At 49.2% G+C, this 20,097-nt stretch overlaps 2 protein-coding genes across 2 annotated transcripts in view; one reads left to right on the forward strand and one right to left on the reverse strand.

Moving 5' to 3' along the window:
• LOC126544095 (aquaporin AQPAe.a-like) overlaps positions 1 to 15,299 on the reverse strand; it is a 49,331-nt gene extending 34,032 nt beyond the window's left edge. The window contains exon 1 of the mRNA XM_050191308.3: positions 14,386 to 15,299. Within this exon, the coding sequence (XP_050047265.1) occupies positions 14,386 to 14,964 (579 nt within the window). The 5' untranslated portion in view covers positions 14,965 to 15,299. The remainder of the gene's footprint in view (positions 1 to 14,385) is intronic.
• LOC126544090 (oxidative stress-induced growth inhibitor 2-like) overlaps positions 3,196 to 20,097 on the forward strand; it is a 215,669-nt gene continuing 198,767 nt past the window's right edge. The window contains exons 1-2 of the mRNA XM_055061708.2: positions 3,196 to 3,423; positions 8,634 to 8,747. The gene's annotated coding sequence lies outside the window, so the exon portion shown is untranslated. The remainder of the gene's footprint in view (positions 3,424 to 8,633; positions 8,748 to 20,097) is intronic.

Genomic DNA, 20,097 nt, shown 5'->3' on the forward strand with positions numbered 1-20,097 from the left:
ATGGCTACGAAAGTCACCCCCTTTTTGGTTGGCAAGCGCTACTTTGTTTGTTTCTGAAGCGCTGAATGAGTACATCCAGGAAAGATGAGCAACGCGGTTGCAGGTAAAAGGGCTAACAAGCGTCGGGCACTTGCGCAACCAGCTGACGACGAAGAGCGACACCAATGAGTGAAGACCGCGGGCGCCCTTTTAGTGATTCAAGGACGCCACCTGCCAAGAACTTTCCGCGACAGCGAGACAGAACACCTAGGGAACACCCCCGCTGTAGTGTATAACTTGAATTAACGATCCGATTTTTGATGTAGAAATTAGTTCAGAGAAATTGCGGCACAGGCGCGTGACGGACTTTTGCTTTCGCGCCGCCCGCGCCCGCTCATTTGCACATTGGTGTGTCGGGAAGCCAAAGTGCTGGGCAGAGACTTCTAATCCCAAAAGGCGAACACACGCTAGATAACAATAGGCCTGCGCGCTTTGAGGCGTAACGTCACGCGTGATATCTGGGGAGCGTAATGAAAACCATGAGCTGAAAAGAAAAAATGCGTCGCCCCCGGCCTTCATTGAAATGTATGAGGTCTTACGAACGTCACGACTCAAAGAGCCATTGGCACATCCCACTCACTCTTAAAACTCGTGTCGTCGTCGTCGTCGTCGTCGTCATCATCATCATCATCATCATCATCACCATAATCATCATCATAATAATCATAATCTTTTATGTCCACTGCAGGACGAAGGCCTATCCCTGCGATTTCCAATTACCGCTGTCCGGCGCTAACCGATACCAACTAGCGCCTGAGAATTTCCTAATTTCATCACCCCACCTAGTCTTCTGCCGTCCTCGACTGCGCTTCCCATCTCTTGGCACCCATACTGTAATCCGAATGGTCCACCGGTTAGCTAAACCACGCATCACATGGCCTGCGCAGCTCCATTTTTTTTCTCTTAATATTAATTGGAATATCGGCTATCCCCGTTTGCTCTCTGCTCCATACAGCTTTTTTTTATGTCTCTTAACGTCACGCCTAACATTCTTCGTTCCATCGCTCTTTGCACGGTCCTTAACTTGTTCTCGAACTTCTTTGTCAATCTCCAAGTTGCTCGGCTCATCAAGGAAACAATTTCTGCACGTCTCCTGCCATTGACATGCCGTTGTCAGATAGGGCAAAGATATGGCAGCCGTAAGGATTGTATACCAGAGCTCGCACACCCATTGACCCATCATAGCGCAATACGTTGCTCCTAGCATGCCGCCACACTCCTCACACCGCGTGCTTTTTGTTGCCAAAGGCGGTCTGTGGTTTTTTGTTTGGGTTTCAGGGCGATGGTTCTCGGCAAAGATGACAGGGCCACTGTATGGTGACTGAAGTCAGTTGCACTCTACCCAGAAGCAGCGCTGTCAGTAATCATGGCCGATAGTCGACAGTACTATCGGATCACCGTATACAGTAGGCGCCATGGGTGGCCAGCCGAACTGGAAAGGGCAACCATGGCAAGCCTCTGCTGTCACGACCGCAGTCGGTTTCAGTGCACACAGTTTTGACCCGCGCTTCCATCGAGATAAAGAATGGAAAGGGGGCCTCCAGGTCTACTGGCTTATAAAGAAGTGACAAGTCGAGTCACCATCGTTGGACGGCTCAGATATCTGCACTTGTAGGCTGTCCTTCCTCTGTCTTCGAGTTAACTGCAACAGAGTTTCCCCGTCGCACTGCAGCACCGAGTAAGTGTTCGCAACTGAAAGAAGGACCTCGCCCGCTTACAGTCTTTTCTTGCACCTAAAAAGAAATAGCGGCGACAACGCGCACTCTTCTTGGGTGAAAGCATGGTTCTGAGAACGCCGTCAGATGTCTTCGTTCCGCCATTCCGAACTGGAATTATGTCTCGCCGCAATAGTAGCATTAATGGTTATGGCGACTCTGCTTGCCTCTGGCGCAGCAATACCGTCATCCGTTTCTTCGCCGTTGCAGCCATTAAGCAAAAGTTACCGGGTAAGGGTGTGCCTGCGTTTACAAGCTCAGAAGAAAAATGAGCGGGGCACTCCTTCATATTTCCACGCCCCCAATTAGTTGGAAGGCATTGTCCCTTCCAACGAAAAGATATCGAAGCGAGGCGCCTTCCTTTTCTGGCGTTGGTGGCGACAGCTGGCGTAGCGCCGGAGGTGAGAACTTCTCGCTCACAGACTGTGTGGGGAACATAGACGGGGGTGGTGGACACACACACACACATATATATATATATATATATATATATATATATATATATATATATATATATATATATATATATATATATATATATATATATATATATATATATGCAATGTGCGGTACTTGCATAGATTACGTGATGAACCGTGTGCTGAATCATTCACTAGCGGGTGCTATATTAATGCCGAACTGAAAATAAAACAAGGACATTCAGACACTTCTCCCTATAGTGATGCCTGCGCATTTTTAATATCTGTTCGTTAATCATCAGTCAGACCTCCGGCGGCGGAGGTTGCATTTAGATTGGGGCGGCGAAATACAAAAACGCTCATGTACTTAAATTTACGTGCGCTTTCAAAAACCACAGATGGTCAAAATTAATCCCGAGTACCCCCTCCCACCCTCCCTCTACGACGCGCCAGGTCGTGGTTTTGGCACGTATAAGACCCCACAATTCTTTTGACCCACAATTCAAGTTTTTAACGATAGTTGGCTGCATGCACATGGAGCATATAGTGCGGCGCGAACAGCGACAGTCGCGTGAATAGCGTTATTGGGCTCAAGCTTTTCGGACGAACCAGGTTCATGCAAGGAACGATTCAAGGACTCCTAACTTAATACAGGCTCGTATATTGTGAACTGTTTGAAGCTTCGATAAGTCAAGGTGGGTCGATAGCGTTGGAGCCTCCTTTCTGAATGGGGCAAAGCCGACCTTGGTTCCGATTGGGGTTGGTAGCGTATCTAGCGATGCGTTTCGCGGGATGTAATTTGTTTTACGATGGCGCAAGATGACGCGCGCAGTGGGCCAATCAAGGCACATCGTGGCGATTCTGAGGGACACTGAGATTCTTGGGATCTGATTTCCCCAGCGGAGGACCTTGAGTCGCGAGCGGTTCTCGCTTCTACGCAGCGCTGCTATTTATGCCCGCGCGAAGCGTGCGCATAAAGGCGCATGCTCACGAATACATCGCGGCCACGTGTATCTGTGTCGCCGAGCTTGCAGCATTCCTGCACTCGATGCACTTCGAAGAGCGCAAAGGAGGGAGGTGGCCACGTAGCGCCGAAATCAGTCGCAGCTGTTGAATCGGCGCTCTCGTGCGCCCCTTTTTCGAGTCGACGCCGTAAACGGATGCCATCGCTATGGTCCATCGCGGCAGCCGTGACCCACTCGGTGAAATGAGCTGCTTGCCGCCATGCGTGCCCCTGCCTGCAAACACTGGTGCGTACTACAAACCGCGCATCTTGTTCCTTGCTTCGTAGACGCTGTACGGCGCTCGATGGTATCATCATTTTCTTATTCCTCTTTTTTTCTTTTTGCGTGCGTTTGAATTCCTGCCGGGTCCTAAAACTGGTCCCATATATCTAAGCCGGCAGCATCAGAGGACGCCGCGCGCCGCCCGTGAGCCTGATCGGCTTGCCGGAATGACGTTTCCTCCAAGAGGCGTGCCCCTTCGTTGCCTTCCTGGGCCCTGGCCGTGCACCTTACTGGGTTACGCCGGCTAGACCCCCGTCGGGCTTTCATTAACCAGGCACGGGTTTCTTCCGGCATGCTAAACTGATGGCACGCTGCACGCGATGACAGAGTCACCGCGGCCGCGCGCTGGCTTTTCGCATGCGCATTGAACCTTATTAAGGAGAGCCCCTTTGCGGCGTCCGGGTCTTCTCAGAGACCTGCGGCATAATAGCCTCCATTAAATGGCAGCGCGCAGCTGGTTCCGCTGGTCATGTGCGAGCGAACGGGAATCGACGGCTTTTTCCGACTGCATGATCAACTCTTCGAAACCAATCACCACTTGCCGCTGGCTGTGCTGCTTATCAGCGGCGGCCATTGGTCTCGCGATGAAGGAAGACGCGACTCGCAAGAGTTAAATGCACTACATTCGTTTGCAGTATAGTAATTAATCAGGTTTCACATCCAAGAGCCACACCCGGGCTATGAAGGTATACCGTAGGGTAAGTCACCGGTATAATACACATACACCGCGTAGGGTTGTTGAACATTTTGGCATACATCCGGCCTCTATCGGAATGAGGCTGGTCTCGGAATGTGCGCGGTGGAGGGGCCCTCTATTGTGAGGGAGATTTACTGCGCTGCATATACCCCACTTTACACTCCTAAGCCTTCGAGAATATCTAACAATCGAACCCGCGAGCGTCTTAAGTGGCCTTGTATACAGATTCGATTGATACTTGACACGATTAACTGTGCTCTGCATTCAAGGGTAAGTGAAGCTAAACGCCAAATCGGGCGAGGCGCACACACTAGTCAGGCCACTCTCCACTTTAGATCGGTGAAGAAGGAAGCATACTTCGATCGAAGACCAAAGTTCATTTCAGCAGCTCCTCCCATGCTCGTACCATGACAGCGACGACGTCATCTTGTGGTGTACAATATCTTGTCGCGGATTCTGGAGCCGGATTCACAAAGCTTTCTGTTCGCAACTATTCTTTGCCATTGACCGATCGCTTTCGCTAATAACGTGTGCAGCGTCAGTATTGGCTTAAATTTTCTCATATGAACAATCCTACTGTGAGATGTTTTTTGTGAATAACGAGCCCTCGGTTGCGGTGATATGTATATGTCAGTTCTGATGTTCGATTTACGAACCCAGCTAATATTTTCGGCCACTATAATCCTTTGAATCGCAAGTCCGTAATCTCGCAAACACGGAAGCCGTTCTTGCCTACTACATTCGGTTTTATTAAGCTTGGCAGTTTCATTCCAGCCGTAACAACGGGTGTCCTGTTTTGCGCTGCGCACTGTCCAACGGTAATCGAGAACGGCCCCGTGAAAAACTGCACCTTTCTTTGCCCTGCAGCAGCACGCATAGCTCATCGGCGCGCATGCGCGTTTTATCTCTCAGGGTTAGCCTTCGAGCGATGATGCGGACTGCCCGGCGCTTTGCTAGAAAGCGGAGCGAAAAATACTAATCGCGGTTTCCGAGCCCACTAGTTAGGGATGCTCGAGGCAGAACGAGTGTGGGGACTAAATAAGCGCTCAGCGATCGCCACGGACCCACTGGGAAGATTAGAGAGAGAGAGAGAGAGAGAGAGAGAGAGAGCGTGTGTGTTCGCTGCCGCGCGCACACACACCTCCGCTCACGAAACTCATTCCTGCGCGGTAAGAAATGTTGCAACCCAATTTGTCGGGAGGAGGGGCCGTCGCGCAAGCTTTGCCAAGAAACCGAGGATAATGCAAAGCAGCCGCAAGATAGGGGGGGGGGGGGGGGGGGGAGGGGGCGTGCTACGGGAGGACAAGGAAGCGGTCCTGCAAGGTTGGGTCCGTGACCGCGCTGCTCAGGAGCGGCCAACCCTTGCCCGGAGCAGAGCGCACGCACCGAGTGCCCTGCACCGGGTGGCCCCGCGTGAAGCGCGCGTCCATTTATAACCCAAATAATAATGGCGAACCCGCCGAGCAGAGATGCTCTGTTCTTGGCCGTTTTTGTCCTCGCCTTCGTGGAAGCGTAATTTCGCCTCTGTAATCGCCAGCAGCTCCTTCCTTCCATTTCATCCATCGTACTGTTCTGCGGGTTTGAGTGGCATTGCTAACCAACGATAAGTGCTGCCGAGGAAGCGATGCACGTCTCGCGAACGCTCACACAGGGGAAAGAACGTTTGCTGCGACGTCGTATATGCTTGCTGCTCTTTTTACTGTTTCTGGAGCCGTATAAGTACAGAGCTTGCAAGGCATCGTTCATTGTTCTTATTTATTTATTTATTTATTTATTTATTTATTTATTTATTTATTTATTTCATTTCATTTGTCCTACGCTGCCGCGATTGGTCATCGCCTGCTTTTGCGAACAGTTCGGTAAGGCGGGGGCCTGTTCTGAAGTACATCTGGAGACGTCGCACGTCTTAATGAAAGCGCCATGAACCGACCCCCCTTACGTCAAGGAGGAGACAAGCGAGATATTGCGCTGTTTAAGAAAAGGCAGTTCTGTGTTTTACATAATTTTTTAATCTCTCTTGTTCCATTAACTTCACCAGCCTGCTCTTTGACCGAGCGCCATGGTGGTGTCTTGCGTTCGTTCTGTTATGTTTCTTGAAGCAGAGGTGTATATCGCCCGCCGCAGTGACTGAGTGGTTACGGCCCTGCGCTGCTGAGCTCGAGGTAGCGAGTTCGATTTGCTCCGCGGCGGCCGCATTTCTATGGGGAGGCGAAGTGCCAGAACCTTGGTGTACTTTCATTTAGGAGCACGTTAAACAGCCCCGGGGGGTGGTAAAAAAATTGGTCCGGAGCCCTCCACCATGGCGTCCCTCGCAACCCACTATGCAAACCCCCATAGCGGTGTGTGTCGCCGTAAAATATTTCGCGTATGCTTCATTTCCAGGATGAGAAGAAACGGGGTTAACTGAGGGGCCCGATTTTTATTAGTCATATCATTAGAAGCCAACAAACACTAACACCAAGGACAACATAGCGGAAATTACTGGTGCTTACTAAATGAAATAAAGAAGCGATAAATTAATGGAAATGAAAGTGGATGAAGAAGCAACTTGCCGCAGGTGGGGAACGATCCCACAACCTTCGCGTTTCGCGTGCGATGCTCTACCACGTTATGTCACGCCACAAGCTACTGTGTCAGGCCCATGTTGCCTAATCCCCTCTTCAGGCACATCGGGCGCCGGTGCGAGACGACATGATTAGATTACAGTGCGCACGCGTATAGCACGCCCTCTCCGCGGGCCCCTGTGGCGAGACAGATATATACCACGCTTCCGTCTGCCTGAACACATGGCGCAATCGCAAAGCCGCGGGTATAGCCCGCTTTTCTATTCTGCCGAAGCGCCGGTGAGCTTTAAATGTCACAGAGCGAAGTTTATGATGTCACTTTCTATTTTTAACCCTGGTAGCCATCGCAATTAAAGCACCCGCATTTCACAGATCCTGTCCTTAAGTAAGCTCGCAACAGTAATAACTATATCCGGAAAACCCTTACGTGCGAAAGTAACCTTCAGACTATTCGGTGGATCGCGTGGTGTGCCCGGACCCGTTTCCTGGAGTAGGTTAACACGTGCGATTAGTCAAAGTGGCGCTGAAAGCTAAGCACAAGTCAGATGTAGCTGATATATTGCTTAAGCTTGCTGCCTTTTTTTTTTTTTAAAGCAAAACTGTCACTGTTTTCGCATAATGACGTCTAATATCCGCGCTGCAGTGGTCGGCCCGAAACGTGACCACCGAAAATATCGGCTGCGTCAAGCGCTGGGGAAGGTGATAAAACAAAAACCCGCAGAGGGAATTTGTTACCACTACTTTAGCTCTTCCTCGGTTGCATGTCTTTCTATATACATGTTGGTACTGTTTTTTAGTGATCTTTACTCCTTCTTAGCCTTCTTGGCATCACCTCCATCAACCTCCATCAACCTTCAAAATAGAAAAAAAAAAGATTGAAAGGAAGGTAAAGCTGGCGTCTGTAGACGGGGCCCGCCCATGACTCCGTTTGTCAGCGTGTGCGTTTCCGCGGCAGTCGCGAACCCTGGCGAGGTCGCACTTGGCCGTGGAAGTCTTGAGCGCAGCAGAGCGGAGGCGACACCCGCAGCGAGCAGCAGCGGTGACCCGCGCGAATGGTGCCCCGTCGCTGCAGCTACTCGGATATGGCAGCCCGGCGTTCCGGACAAGGTGAATGGTTGGAGAGGGCATCGCATGCATACGGCCGCGGACCGGTTCAGCCATCAAGCGTGCTCTGCGCGCGGCTTCACTTAGGCGCGATAAATTCTTGTCAGCACGGGCTGGCGGCGGCGACACGCGGGCTGGCCGTGCAGGAAGAGGGCAAAGAGGCGAGCGACGACAACAAATGCCCGAGTTCCTTTATACGCGACCGGACAGGCTGCGCGAGAGTGGCGCGTCCGTTCGCGTATACCCCCGAGCACGTTTCTGCTATCGATAAGTTTTCGACCTTTGGCCTGCACCGCAGGTGCGGATGCCAGCGTGTAAGATGGTGCATATAGGTCTTCCAATGAATGCCGCTTAAGTCCCGGAGGCACGCAGTCGTGAAGGAACCAGCAGGAGATGATTTAAGGTCGTGTCGCGACTGCAGTGCTGGTGCTGGGTCTGTAGCAACGCCAATAGCCCGATCGCGGCAATCTCCCGCGTTCTATAAGACCTTGAATCCTCTTACTCGCTGCAGAGGGCACTATGCGCCTACAGCAAGGGACGAACCCTGAATAACTAAATGACTATACGAAGGTCTCATCCACCTATGCAGCCAAACCTACACGAAGGAAAACGCCGTGTGTTTGAGTGTTGATGCGTACGTGCGCATACAGCATCGACTTAGGCTGGCGCAAACAACTTCAGAGCAAGTATATTTCGCTCTGACTATGTAGTCCGGTCTAGCTTTGCACGTCCATTAATTGGATACACGTAGGAAAAAGTATCGTGATGGTCTGCATGCTGCGCCTGCCACTCCCGTGTTGTCTGCGCAGCTGGAACAGCCCGACCTTGTTACGAGTTTTTTCTGTCAAGCGAGGTCCCAAGGGAGAGGAGGCTGCAGCGCACCGTCCGTGCGACCAGACTTTGCTCAGCGCCGTGTCACCACCGTGAGTTCGCCCTTGTTCCTACTGGGGCAGTCGGCCGTTATATTTTTCTTTGCATGTCGCCGCTGATGGCCGCCCTGCGATCGTGCGCTTCGTGTGATATTTGAACAACGTGCTCCAGTTGGGACCAGCGCGCTTGAGTGCCGTTCGCTGGACTGCGATAGAGTTTGCGCGAGAAGTCCTTGGCAGCGCCTCTCAGTGGCACACTTTCCTACATTTCTGGTGCCTCGCACACCAAGTTGCCGGCGCGTCACAGATGAAGCATTAAACTCATAACGTATACGCATTCGCTCATCGGGTTAACCGCCACGCGCATAAAGTCTCACTTTCTTCCTCCCCCCCCCACCCCCCTTACATGACGTTATGCGACGCGCAGCGTCCCACATGTTCATCATCTATATATAGATTACGCCGTGCACTGACACCGCAGTCGCGAATTGTCTGCTGTGATTAAGCGCACGAGCTTTGCCTTCGCTATGATGCGCAGGGATTTTGGACGTGCGGTTATAGGTGGCTACCGCCGTTGCGCATACCCGTGTGTAGTCAGGAAACGACAGTTCCTAAATTCACAGCGGCTTATCGTTAAAGAGCGAGCGTGTTGGAAATAAGCAACTTTAAAGAGTATTGAGCATGAACCAGAACAAATGAACAACACGAGGATAACCAGGCCTTGTACAGTTATTTAGAAATGAAAGCACGTTCTTTCATATCATTTCTGCACCTTTCAAGCTGTGGTGCCGCATATAGATGCGTTAAATCTTACCTAACAAAGGACTTGGTGACAGCGTTTCCCAGTATCCTCAAGAGAAAAACAATCATTTTTTCGCATGCGCATATAATACCACGTCAGAAAGAAGGACAGAAAGGAAGGAAGAACCCGCAATATACTTCGTCCTTACCGATAGCCGCATGGCGGTTGAAAAGGGATAAATCGATTTTCCCCCTAATCTGTAAGTAATCGGGGTAAACTAAAGCCGTATCAGTGCAAGTAATGACATACGCAGTCTTCTTCGTTGACACATCTACGGTGATACCCGTAGCGGAGTAACCCGCCGTATTCTAGCCGATGCGCGGGAAGCCATTTTTCATTCTTGGAAAACACGACCTTACACCCGAGAGTCGTGTCACGGAACGCTTTGCGCATTGGCGTGCGGATGTGTGCGTTACGCATTACAGGCAAGCCTGCTCCACCTCACCACGTGATTACGCATGTCGCAAGCCTCGTTACGGAACCGGTGCCCTACACGATCCGCGTGTCGAGCAAACGAATCATCGCTCGTTGTGGCTTAGTGACTAAACTTGACCTCTGTGCAGCCAAGGAAAAAGAAAAAAAAGGAATGCTTGAGCAACATTGGGCACGTACTTCTTCAGGTGCTACTTTCCAACTCTAGTGCGCGAAGCACGCCGCGCTCGAAAGGTTATAGTTAGAAAAATGCAATCGAGCAGCCGCCTCGGCAACAGTTGCACATTGGCTAGACTTCAAGGACTTGTGCCATAAGAATTTGCGTAAAGCTTAATGATGCGAATACTGTGTAGACGCGAAAAAAATCACTACCACCTTCGCATCCAAAGCGTAAACAAAATAAAACAGGTATTCATTCGCAGGTGTCACTAAATTATTTCGAAATTTCCTGCGAGCAGGTGATTCTTCCAATGACATCTAAAGGAGCGGTGCGCTTGTGGATAAACCTGACGACAGAACTAGGCCACTTCGTCTATCGCGTTTCGAAGTAGTTGATCGCTGGCTTGGAAAGGCCGCCTCCTGGTTTCCCCCAAGGCTTTGCTCGGCGCTCATTCCCGGCGGCCGGCCGCTATCGGTCGCCAACTCAGAGGCGTTGGCAGCGACGCGTTCACGCGGCGCGCGAACAGCTCGGTTTTCAGCGATGGAAGAAAGCTCCGAGAGCGGAAGAATATTTGCAGCACTGTGCACTATAGCGAGGGGGGTTCTGACGAGTCACGTTTGTAAACCCCCCGTGGGTGTCATCTTCCTGAAGATTCCCCGACCGCACGCAGATGATGCGCATACGACTGTGATGCCGAGAAGGGTGAAACGGCGTTTCTCGAGGCTCTCTGGCTTGCCGAAGTGTCGCAGATTTTTTTCTTTTCGTTTTTCTTGTCGCGCCTCTGACGTCGTGACAGTGAGTGTGTGGTGCTTGAAATAATGAGATTTTTCAAGAGCCAAGTTCTTGCAGTGCATTGCACCGTCCATCACACCCCCCCCCCCTTTCTTTTTTTCTAGGACAGAACAAAATCTGCACAGAAAATGAAAACATGAAAGGTGCCCTCCCCTCCCCCCACCGACAAAGTTAAAAAAAAAAAAAAAATGTCCAGTGAATCTTGGGTGGTCGGCGCTTGAGAAGCGTTCCTATCCCCTTCATCTTGATTCCTACTTTCTGCATATATTAGGTTAAGTACCTAACGTAGGGTTGATTGTCGTTATTTACTCGACTTGCCACAAACTTCATGACGCGATGATACGTTGACCGTGATACACAGCGCAACGCAGTAGACGGCATACCGCGCAGCTCTAGCCACCTGAGAAGGCCTAGGCCGTTCCCGGCGGAACTGAATGCGCCCGTGTTCAGTGATTAAAGAGGCGGTGTCCGGGTCTTATTACTTTTGCATCTAAAAGAAGTGGTGTCGGTGTCTCTTTTTCTCTCACTAGCTTTTCTTCCCTCTTTCGTATCCGAAGATCATCAAGTGATAGAGCTGACCTTGAAAAAGCTGTACAAGGCCACATACGTGCTTACGAAGGAGGCACGTTTCTCCCTAACCGACGTGCATTTGCTCGAAGAAATAAATACGCGTAGAGAAAAACAACGAGCCTCCCATGTTTCCTAGTACACACATACACATGCCGCACACGGCCGTGCATGAGAAAGCAGCTCAAATGCCGACACGTGCGGAGCTGCATCTATTAGCTCTCTGGGAAGAAAAAAAGAGCGCGTAGCAAACAGCAGCTTCCTACTTGGCCCGTCTGCCAAGGTGCGCTCTAGCAAGATATATGGCGTTTAGCGTCCCCGGCGGGGCAAGAATATATGAAGACCAAAGGGGGCACATGAGATTGAGAAGCACTCGCATGCTGCGGCAAAGAGTATAACTCTGGCGCAAGTGACAAGCCTTTCCTTGCTTTGTGCTTTATTTTTTATTGGTGAACAATAAATTTAGAAATTCACGCCTGAACATATCTCTTATGGGGAAATGTTCCTACTACACGCCCTTCGACGTACTGTATCGAGGCGAAATTATATTTTACTACGGCATTTCGCAAATTTCGCAGCTACGTAAAACGGCGCTGAACATTTCCGATTGCAAGAATATTTGAACAGATGTCACTGCGAAGCGCTTTTCTACAGCTGCGCAATAGAGAAATAATGTCGGTCAGAGTGATTAATTGGGCGAGGCATGTTCCAGGTTTTAGCATTGATTAAATGTATGGCACAGCGGCAGCAAACGTTGGGGAGTAATCCGATTCATGTTATTTTGTTCCTCCGGTACAGGTGTTGCGTTAATGTTTCATCAGGCTTGATGGATGATAGGGATAGTTAATTATGTTGTATACTGTGCTTTCACATTGCCCCGGCTATGTTTGAGGGCATTATGTTAAAATCGTTCCTGCGAGCTGATGTCACGATTCCTACAGGTCTTCATTTGAAGAACGTTAATCATATGGAAAGAAATATAATATGGAAATAATCATATCGAAATTTAGAGTAGTGGTAGTAATGGCAATTTTGGCAGCACGCCGCCGCTGGTCGCATTGCCGTTTCTTTTCACTTTGCCGCTCCTCGTATTCACGCTGCTCCTCGGCAGTCCTAACCATGCGTTGCCTGCCCCCATAGCGGTGCTGCAACAACAATGAAATTAGTTGCTAGGCTGGTTCATTTATACATGAAAGGCTATTGACGTCACTCCTCACTTCGCAAGCAGCCGTCGCAGCGGCAGCTTGCGCAGCAGTAATCTTTACCGGGAAACATATGGGGGGAGCGCTACGCTCTTCGCATTGTTATCAGGAGCGCCTTATCATCCATGATGTATATAGTTTGGAAGCTTGTTTTGTACTTGTTCTTTATTGAAACGAATGCTGTGATGTATGTTATATACGCGATATCAAAGTATGTATACGCTTTTCGCTTCAATCGCTGAAGTTTTTTTTTTTTTCAAGTCAAGATAATTTTTTGTCCGTGAGGACGCGCCGCGAGAAATCCCGACCAACTAGAGGCTAACAGCTTCGCTGTAAAAAGAAGAGGATGTGTAACGTCGTGATTATCCGTGATGTATGCGTTAAGTGAAAATGAAGCCCAATAAAATATATTACGCCTAGTGTCTCTAGATTAAAATAATTTAGAAAATTACGTAACCTGAAGCATCGAGAGCTCCGTTCAACGTGAGCAGTCCATTGAAGAGATGCGTCGACAGTCATGCCTGGGTACCATGTCATAGCTAGCATTTTTCAGTTTTCCCACCTGTGTTGTAGATACACGTTTTGAGGAGTAGCTTTCGGTCAGAGGCAAAAGATCGTGCCTTTAAACAATCACTAAGAGTACCTTGTAATTCCTTATTCGAACGAAGTTACTTCTTAAAGTCAGTAGTCTGCTATTAAGTTAATGTCGTATGCACACAGAAATGCTTGTGCTGACGTCACGGAATGGTGAAAGTCATTAATAGAGAAAACGAACGCGGTCTGAGTACGGAGCCCTGTTATGCGCCTGTTTGAGCAAATTTTATTTCTGCTTTGTTCTGAGTGATTTGCACGAACTATATGCGATTTCTTAAAATTTCTTGACGAAACTTGATAGCCATGGCCCTCGAAATTCCTAGCGTTTGAGCTTCTATAGAACGATATTGCGATTCACTGAATTGAACACCTTCATTTGTTTAGGACAAGAGAAAATCTGTGACAATAAGCTTATTGTATAAAACATTGTTAAATGTTTCTACCGCAAAATTAACTGCCCTGACTGTAATTTGATCCTTTAGGAATTGATGTTGATTTCAAATTAAAATATTGAATTTTTTTAAAAGTCTGTCGTCCTTTAGTCTCATATATAGTGTACTGATTTTAAGAGAACTTGCAATACACTTACGCGAGCGTTCAGATATATTTTGTACGTCATTTCCTTTAAGAACTGCAATTTTTCGTCTGCAGCATTGACTTTAAAGACTGTTAGATACGGATGATTTTTTGCTATTGGCCTGTATGAGTTCTTGGGATTACGACGTAGTTTGAGTCCTTATGACTTTAATTTCTCAGCTGTCCGAAGCTATGTATATGTAAGCCCCCAGAGCGCAAGGCCACAAACTACGGTTATTTGCTGTAGATCCTGATGTTTTTGTATTTGTAACATACTTTCACACCACTTAAACGTGCGTAATTTTTATAAAGAAACGTTTCATTCTCTAATGGCCTGATTTGACGGTTTGGGCGCAGCTCTACATTTACTATATTATACGTTGCCGTACTTTGCAAACTTTCAGCAAGCATGCAGGAGCGGGTAGCAGTGGCTACAAAGATGCCCGTTGTAGCGACTGCTGCCAGTGTCTGCAGCAACCGTGCGTCGCGCTTTAAAGAGGGTGCTGGACATCCGCCGCTGCCGGGCGCGACACGGGACGCGCCCAGTGGCTCGCAGCGGAACCTTACCGCAAAGACGTGGCAGGTGGTGACCGAGAGACCTATGGCCAGCGGCGCCGAGCCCTGGACGTCGAGCCGGTTGGCGTCGCAGACGCCGAACACCGTGAGCACCAGGATGAAGGTGATGCAGGCTTCGACGCCGAGGCCCATGAGAGGCGTGACGCCCTCGGCGAGCGACGTGCCGCCCAGGGCCCCGTGGCGCGCCTCCGGAGTGACGGCTCGCAGGATGGCGGCGCCAGTGATGCCCCCGATGAGCTGGCTGCAGAGGTAGAAGAAGCTGCGCAGCAGCGACACGCGCCCCACGAACAGCATGCCGATGGTGACGGCCGGATTCAGGTGGCCGCCGCTCACGTGGCCCAACGCCTGCACCATGGTGGCCACGGTGATGCCGAACCCGATGGCGATCTGCACCATGGTGGCCTCGCCCTGCGGCTTGTCTGGCGAGCCCCAGTTGATGCACGAGCCGCAGCCGATGAGCACGATCACGGCCGTCCCGATGTATTCGGCCACCATGGACTTCCACAGGCTGCTCGTGGCAGACACCTCGTCGATGCCGCAGAAGGAACGGAACTGGCGCACCCGGCCCATCTTTTCCACGTGGCTCGCTGCTGCTACCGCTGCGCTCTGAACGAGACTCGCCTGGCACGGGCTGGCGTCAAATATGAACGGCTTTGCGGGCCTGCGACCGTTTCAAGTGGAACACGACACGGGCACTCCTTGCAAAGACTGCTCTGACAAACGCCTTAGAAAAGAGCTCTGCAAACGTGCTCCGCGGTCGATGCGCTCGGTGTATAGCCGCTACTCGTCTCGAGAACACTTGACGGTGGGATTCTGCGCGCGTAAACGACACCGGTGCAGATCCGATAGCGAACGGACGATTTCTCAGACAGCTTTGATAAAGCCGGAGCCTGCGAGTCAACTTTTAGTGGTTGGCCTATCTTTTGCGCTTGTTTCTTTCTTATTTGCACGGCCCCCCTTTCTCTATCTCTCTCTCACCACAGGGAGCAGGAATGGATACGCGGAGGGACGCCCGTCCTTCCTCCTCCGCGGGCTCTCCGCGGGCTCTCCTCGTCTCGCGTCACGTGACCTTGGCAACGTCACGCGGGGAGTCGAGACACTCGACCGAGGAGGAAGACAAGGCAGAATTGATCTGAAACGGCCGGCGAGAATGCTAATCGTTTTTTCCGTAAGCGGCGAGGTAGCCAGTCAATGGGAAGGTGTGCTCTCTCCATTTCCAGCATCGTCGACCTCCTCCCGAAGGAGAGCTCGAGCGAAAAAGAAGAGGAGGGCAAGAGACGCGCTGGCGCTCCCGTGTGCATGCTCACTTGGATGGAGTCTCCCGGGCTTCTTTCGTTTTTGGTTGCGTCGCTCGCTGACACTCTTTCCCCGCCACACCTCTCGCCATTTGATGAGCAAGCGGGATGGGAAACACGATTGCGTTATGGCGTGGCTGTGGTCAGCGGTGTTCTTGGAATAGATGCGACTGATTTGCACCGGTACCCTGAAAGGCAGTTGGGCTAACGGTATAACAAGGTGCGTGTAGCCACTCTTGGAAGGCGTTATGCGTCAGCCGCCTCTCACCCACGCCCTGGGCGACATGGAGGTCTCATTCCCTCGTCACGAGACTGATCGAGGTTACCTGTCTGACAGCGTCATCATTCTCAGGGGCTGCAAAAGATAGTAAACATAAATAATAAAAATAGCGAAACGCCATCCTAATGAATCCTTCCGTATTTTGTTTCTCCGATACGGAGTAACAAAACGGGTAAGCTACGAAGAAAAGGGGCAAAGCTCTTCCTCGATTTATAGAGTCTTTGTTTATATCTGTATGAAAAGCCAGTGTCCCGGCTGTTCTTTTCCGAAGCGTCTGGTTCTTTTTCGCATTAACCGTTTATCTCTTCGCTATGCATGACACGAGCCACGTAAGCCGCTTACGCAAACTGCTGCGTTTATATTCTTCTTCGCAATGCTTTCCAGGGTGCGGAGTCGTAAATTCTTGCGCTGGTTATGTTTCCACCCAGATTGCACGAGCACACAAAACAAGCGCGCAAGCTTGCACCTCGTTGCTGCTTTCGCAGAACTGAGTCTTCCCGTTCTGGCATAGCTGTCACACCCGTTTATGTCGGGAGATGCAACGATTGTGTTAACACAAGACTGACCAACAGTGTGCTGCCCAAGCTGCAGATGCATTCTTCGCTCAATGGAACCCAGTGCTTGCCGTTGGTGGCCTCCGGAGTCACGAATGCAGTCAGCTGCGTCCTCCCTTCCTTTCTTTCTTTCTTTCTTTCCCCTACGTTCTGGAAATATGCACTTGGACTATAAGTGATGCATTTGTGGAAGACTACATATTCGATTTTAACGGCATTTTTGAGTGTTTTAGCCCTTCGGTAATTATTTACTTCTAGGCCCGTATTCACTTACGAAACCTGACGATAGAACTGTTCGTAAAGACAGATAACAGCCAATCGTGGTGCTGTACATATCAGTGAAAGCGGCTGGTCAATGGCAAACAGCACTCACGAACGAATATCTTTGTGAATACGGCCCCTGATCTACACAGAATCGATGACATTGCTAATATTCTTAGCGAAAGCCGGGATCCGCTGCAGTTGTCATCAACCTGGGTTTTTTCTTATTATTTAATGTGGGCGCGTGCGTGCGTGTTGTTGTTGATGATGATGAAACAAATGAAATCCCTTGAAATCGATTTGAAAGATCGCTAACAGTTTCAAACTGCACTACTTGCGTATGATGAACAAAGATCCCGGACTGTTCTACGAGAAAAAAAAAAGAACATTAACAACAAAAAAAGAAACTTAATTCCAAGGAAAACATGTCATTTGCGTACAATAACGGCATGCGAAACTGTCAAGCTTCCCAGCCGTCCATGAATTCTATACAACTTCCACACTATGTTACTTTATTGCGCAACAGGCATACGTCATTCTCGCCACAGCTTCGCGTCAGTTCACCTCTTGCCGTGGTAGAGTGTGAATTGTTGGCCTAACGTTTAGTTGGGGGGGGGGGGGGGGGGGGGTTCATCGGGTGTAGAGGTTACAGGCGTTTGCTTCCTGGTGCTTTATTTCACTTCTATATGGGCCAATTAAGGCGCTACACGTGATGAAAATTACTTTGAATAAATGTGCTGATGTACATGAGAAAACATGAAAGATAAACAACACATGCTGGAGGAAGCAATATCATACGTACTTAGGCGCGACATTAAGTTCTTTATTTATGATAAATGCCTGAGGAAAGGAAGTAGGGCCACTGATTTCAGCGTTTTTCTTCCTCCATGAGCTCATATATATCTATATTTCTTACTATCGTCACAGCTCAACACAACGCTTGTAGTATTCGAAATTTCCAGCCAACCTGCTGTGTATTAGGAAACTTATTCGATAATTATTTGATCGGCAAGCGCTGCTATTCGATTCGTAGTCGATTTGTTTTGAAGGAACGCTATTCGCACATCCCAAGCTTTTTTTTTTTTTTTTTAATTGGGTGAATAGTCCATCTTTTAGAGACAGAAAAAAAAAAAGCCGCTACCTAATTGTGCCGACGCCTATTAAATGAGCAAGAAGAGGCGATAGATGCGCTGAAGCGCGACCGTCACCTGAGCTAACCAGAAATTTACCGGTAGTGAGGACTCTGTAATTTCGCGTGAAGGCAGTAATGGAATTCTAATGTCACATGTCTCGAATCGTTGTTGCAATCCGTGATTGCAGGTTGTTCGGCGCTTCTTTTGTTCCCTCAAGGTCCCGCGGCCTTTGTGCGTGCCGGCCGAGAGAACAAAGTTTGGTTTCCTGCTCTTTTATGTTTGAGTGCCTGCAACCACATACCCGAAGGGCGTCCGCTAACAAGCGAGAACCCTGTTAGCCGTCTGCATCCTTGGCTAAAGGCGATGAAACGGTCCCGATGCAAGACCGCTTCCCTGCCCCTGTCCTTGGCTTTTCTCTATTTTCTTATCTTCCACACCATGTACGAGTATTCTGTTGCATTTTGACCATTACTCGACGCCGTGGCTCAGAGAATGCGGCGTTCTGCTGCAGTGCACTGCATGGTCGCAGGTTCGATCACCTGTCCTGGCTATACCGCATTACAATGGAGACTGAATGTATAGGACCGCTCGTATACTGGGGTCTCCGTGCGCGTTAAACATCCCTAAGTGGTTGAAATAACCCAGCTATAACCAACTGCTGCGTCTCTCATGCCCGCGTCATTTCAGCGTCATTTCAGTTTATCTTGCCCACGTTAGGACAAACCAACGATTACAGAAATAGTCACGTTCGACGTGGCATAGGCATCCATTATGCGTAGTGGCTCATCAGAAAAAAAAAAATATATATATATAGTCATATTATAACAACCCAACAAACAATCATCGAAGGACAGCATAATGCCCTCGGTGTGTGTTTACACACACATATATATGTGTAATATATATATATATATATATATATATATATATATATATATATATATATATATATATATATATATATATATATATATATATACACAGGGTGTCCCAACTATCATGCACCAAGCTTTAAAAATAGGCAAATTACACATATCTGAACAAAACCAAGGTAATGTTGTTTGCCGTCGCTTGGAGATACACAGATTATTCTTTTTTTGCATACTGCCTAATTACATAATTAGTCTTAATTAATTCACCAGCTTCTCAAATATCTTACTTAAATTAAAAGTTTCAATTAGAAAATTGATGAGTAACATGAAGAACTCCCGATACAGCTTTCGGTTGCTCAATCCGTGCTGCATAAAAGTGTTTTTCCGAGCGTGAAAGAAGCACAAGAATACACGCAAGGGAGAGAGAGACAGAGGAAAGGGGAAAGGCAGGGAGGTTAACCAGAGGGAGAGATCCGGTTTGCTACCCTACGCTGGGGAGAGAGGGGAGGGAGAGGTAAAGTGATAACAAAGTAGAGATAAAGAAAGAAAGGAGCGTAGACATACAATCACAGTCGGTCACTGTCGCCGCATACTGCCACCGCACAGCACAGTAGCACTTGCAACACTATAAACATCTGTTCAGGCTACAGCCGCTTGCCCAATTCTGTCGCCCTCGATAACCGCAACAGTGCCCTCGTCGCCCTCTGCTGGGATGGCTTGGGATGGCGGCATTTTAAAACAAGTTCCTCTGTGAGAGGTCTTCGGTCAAAGCGCGCTATCGCGCAAAGTGCTTCGAGTGGCCAGTTGCGTGGCAGTGACGAGAAAAAAGGAAACCGAGTGGGCCGATTTCTGTTACTCATATCCAAAGAGGCTAACAAAGAATAGCACCGTAAGGGAAATTATGTGTATTTATTAATTGAATTAAAGAAATGATAAATAACTGGAAATGAAAGTTGATCAAAAAAACGTTTGGCTGCAGCTGGGATACGAATCGACGTCTTCGCATTACGCGTGCGATGCTCTACCAGTTGAGCTACCGCGGCGCCGTTTTCTCATATACCATCTGGAGTATTTATGCTTATCTGCTAGAACTAACATTGAGAGTGTTAGCCAGCGCCACCACTCACGGTCTTGGCGGCAGACTTTTTGGGTGAAAGCAACTGGGCAATAAACGCACACATGCTACCTGAAGAAACCAAAGCTGCCGGATTGGACAGCCCATATAGCTCCCTATATATATAAATAAATATGATACGTGAATTTTTTGGGTGAGAGCATCCGGTCAAAAAACCCACACATGCCACCTGA

Source organism: Dermacentor andersoni, chromosome 1 (assembly GCF_023375885.2).
Source record: "Dermacentor andersoni chromosome 1, qqDerAnde1_hic_scaffold, whole genome shotgun sequence".
In the NCBI taxonomy this organism is placed as follows: Eukaryota; Metazoa; Arthropoda; class Arachnida; order Ixodida; family Ixodidae; genus Dermacentor; species Dermacentor andersoni.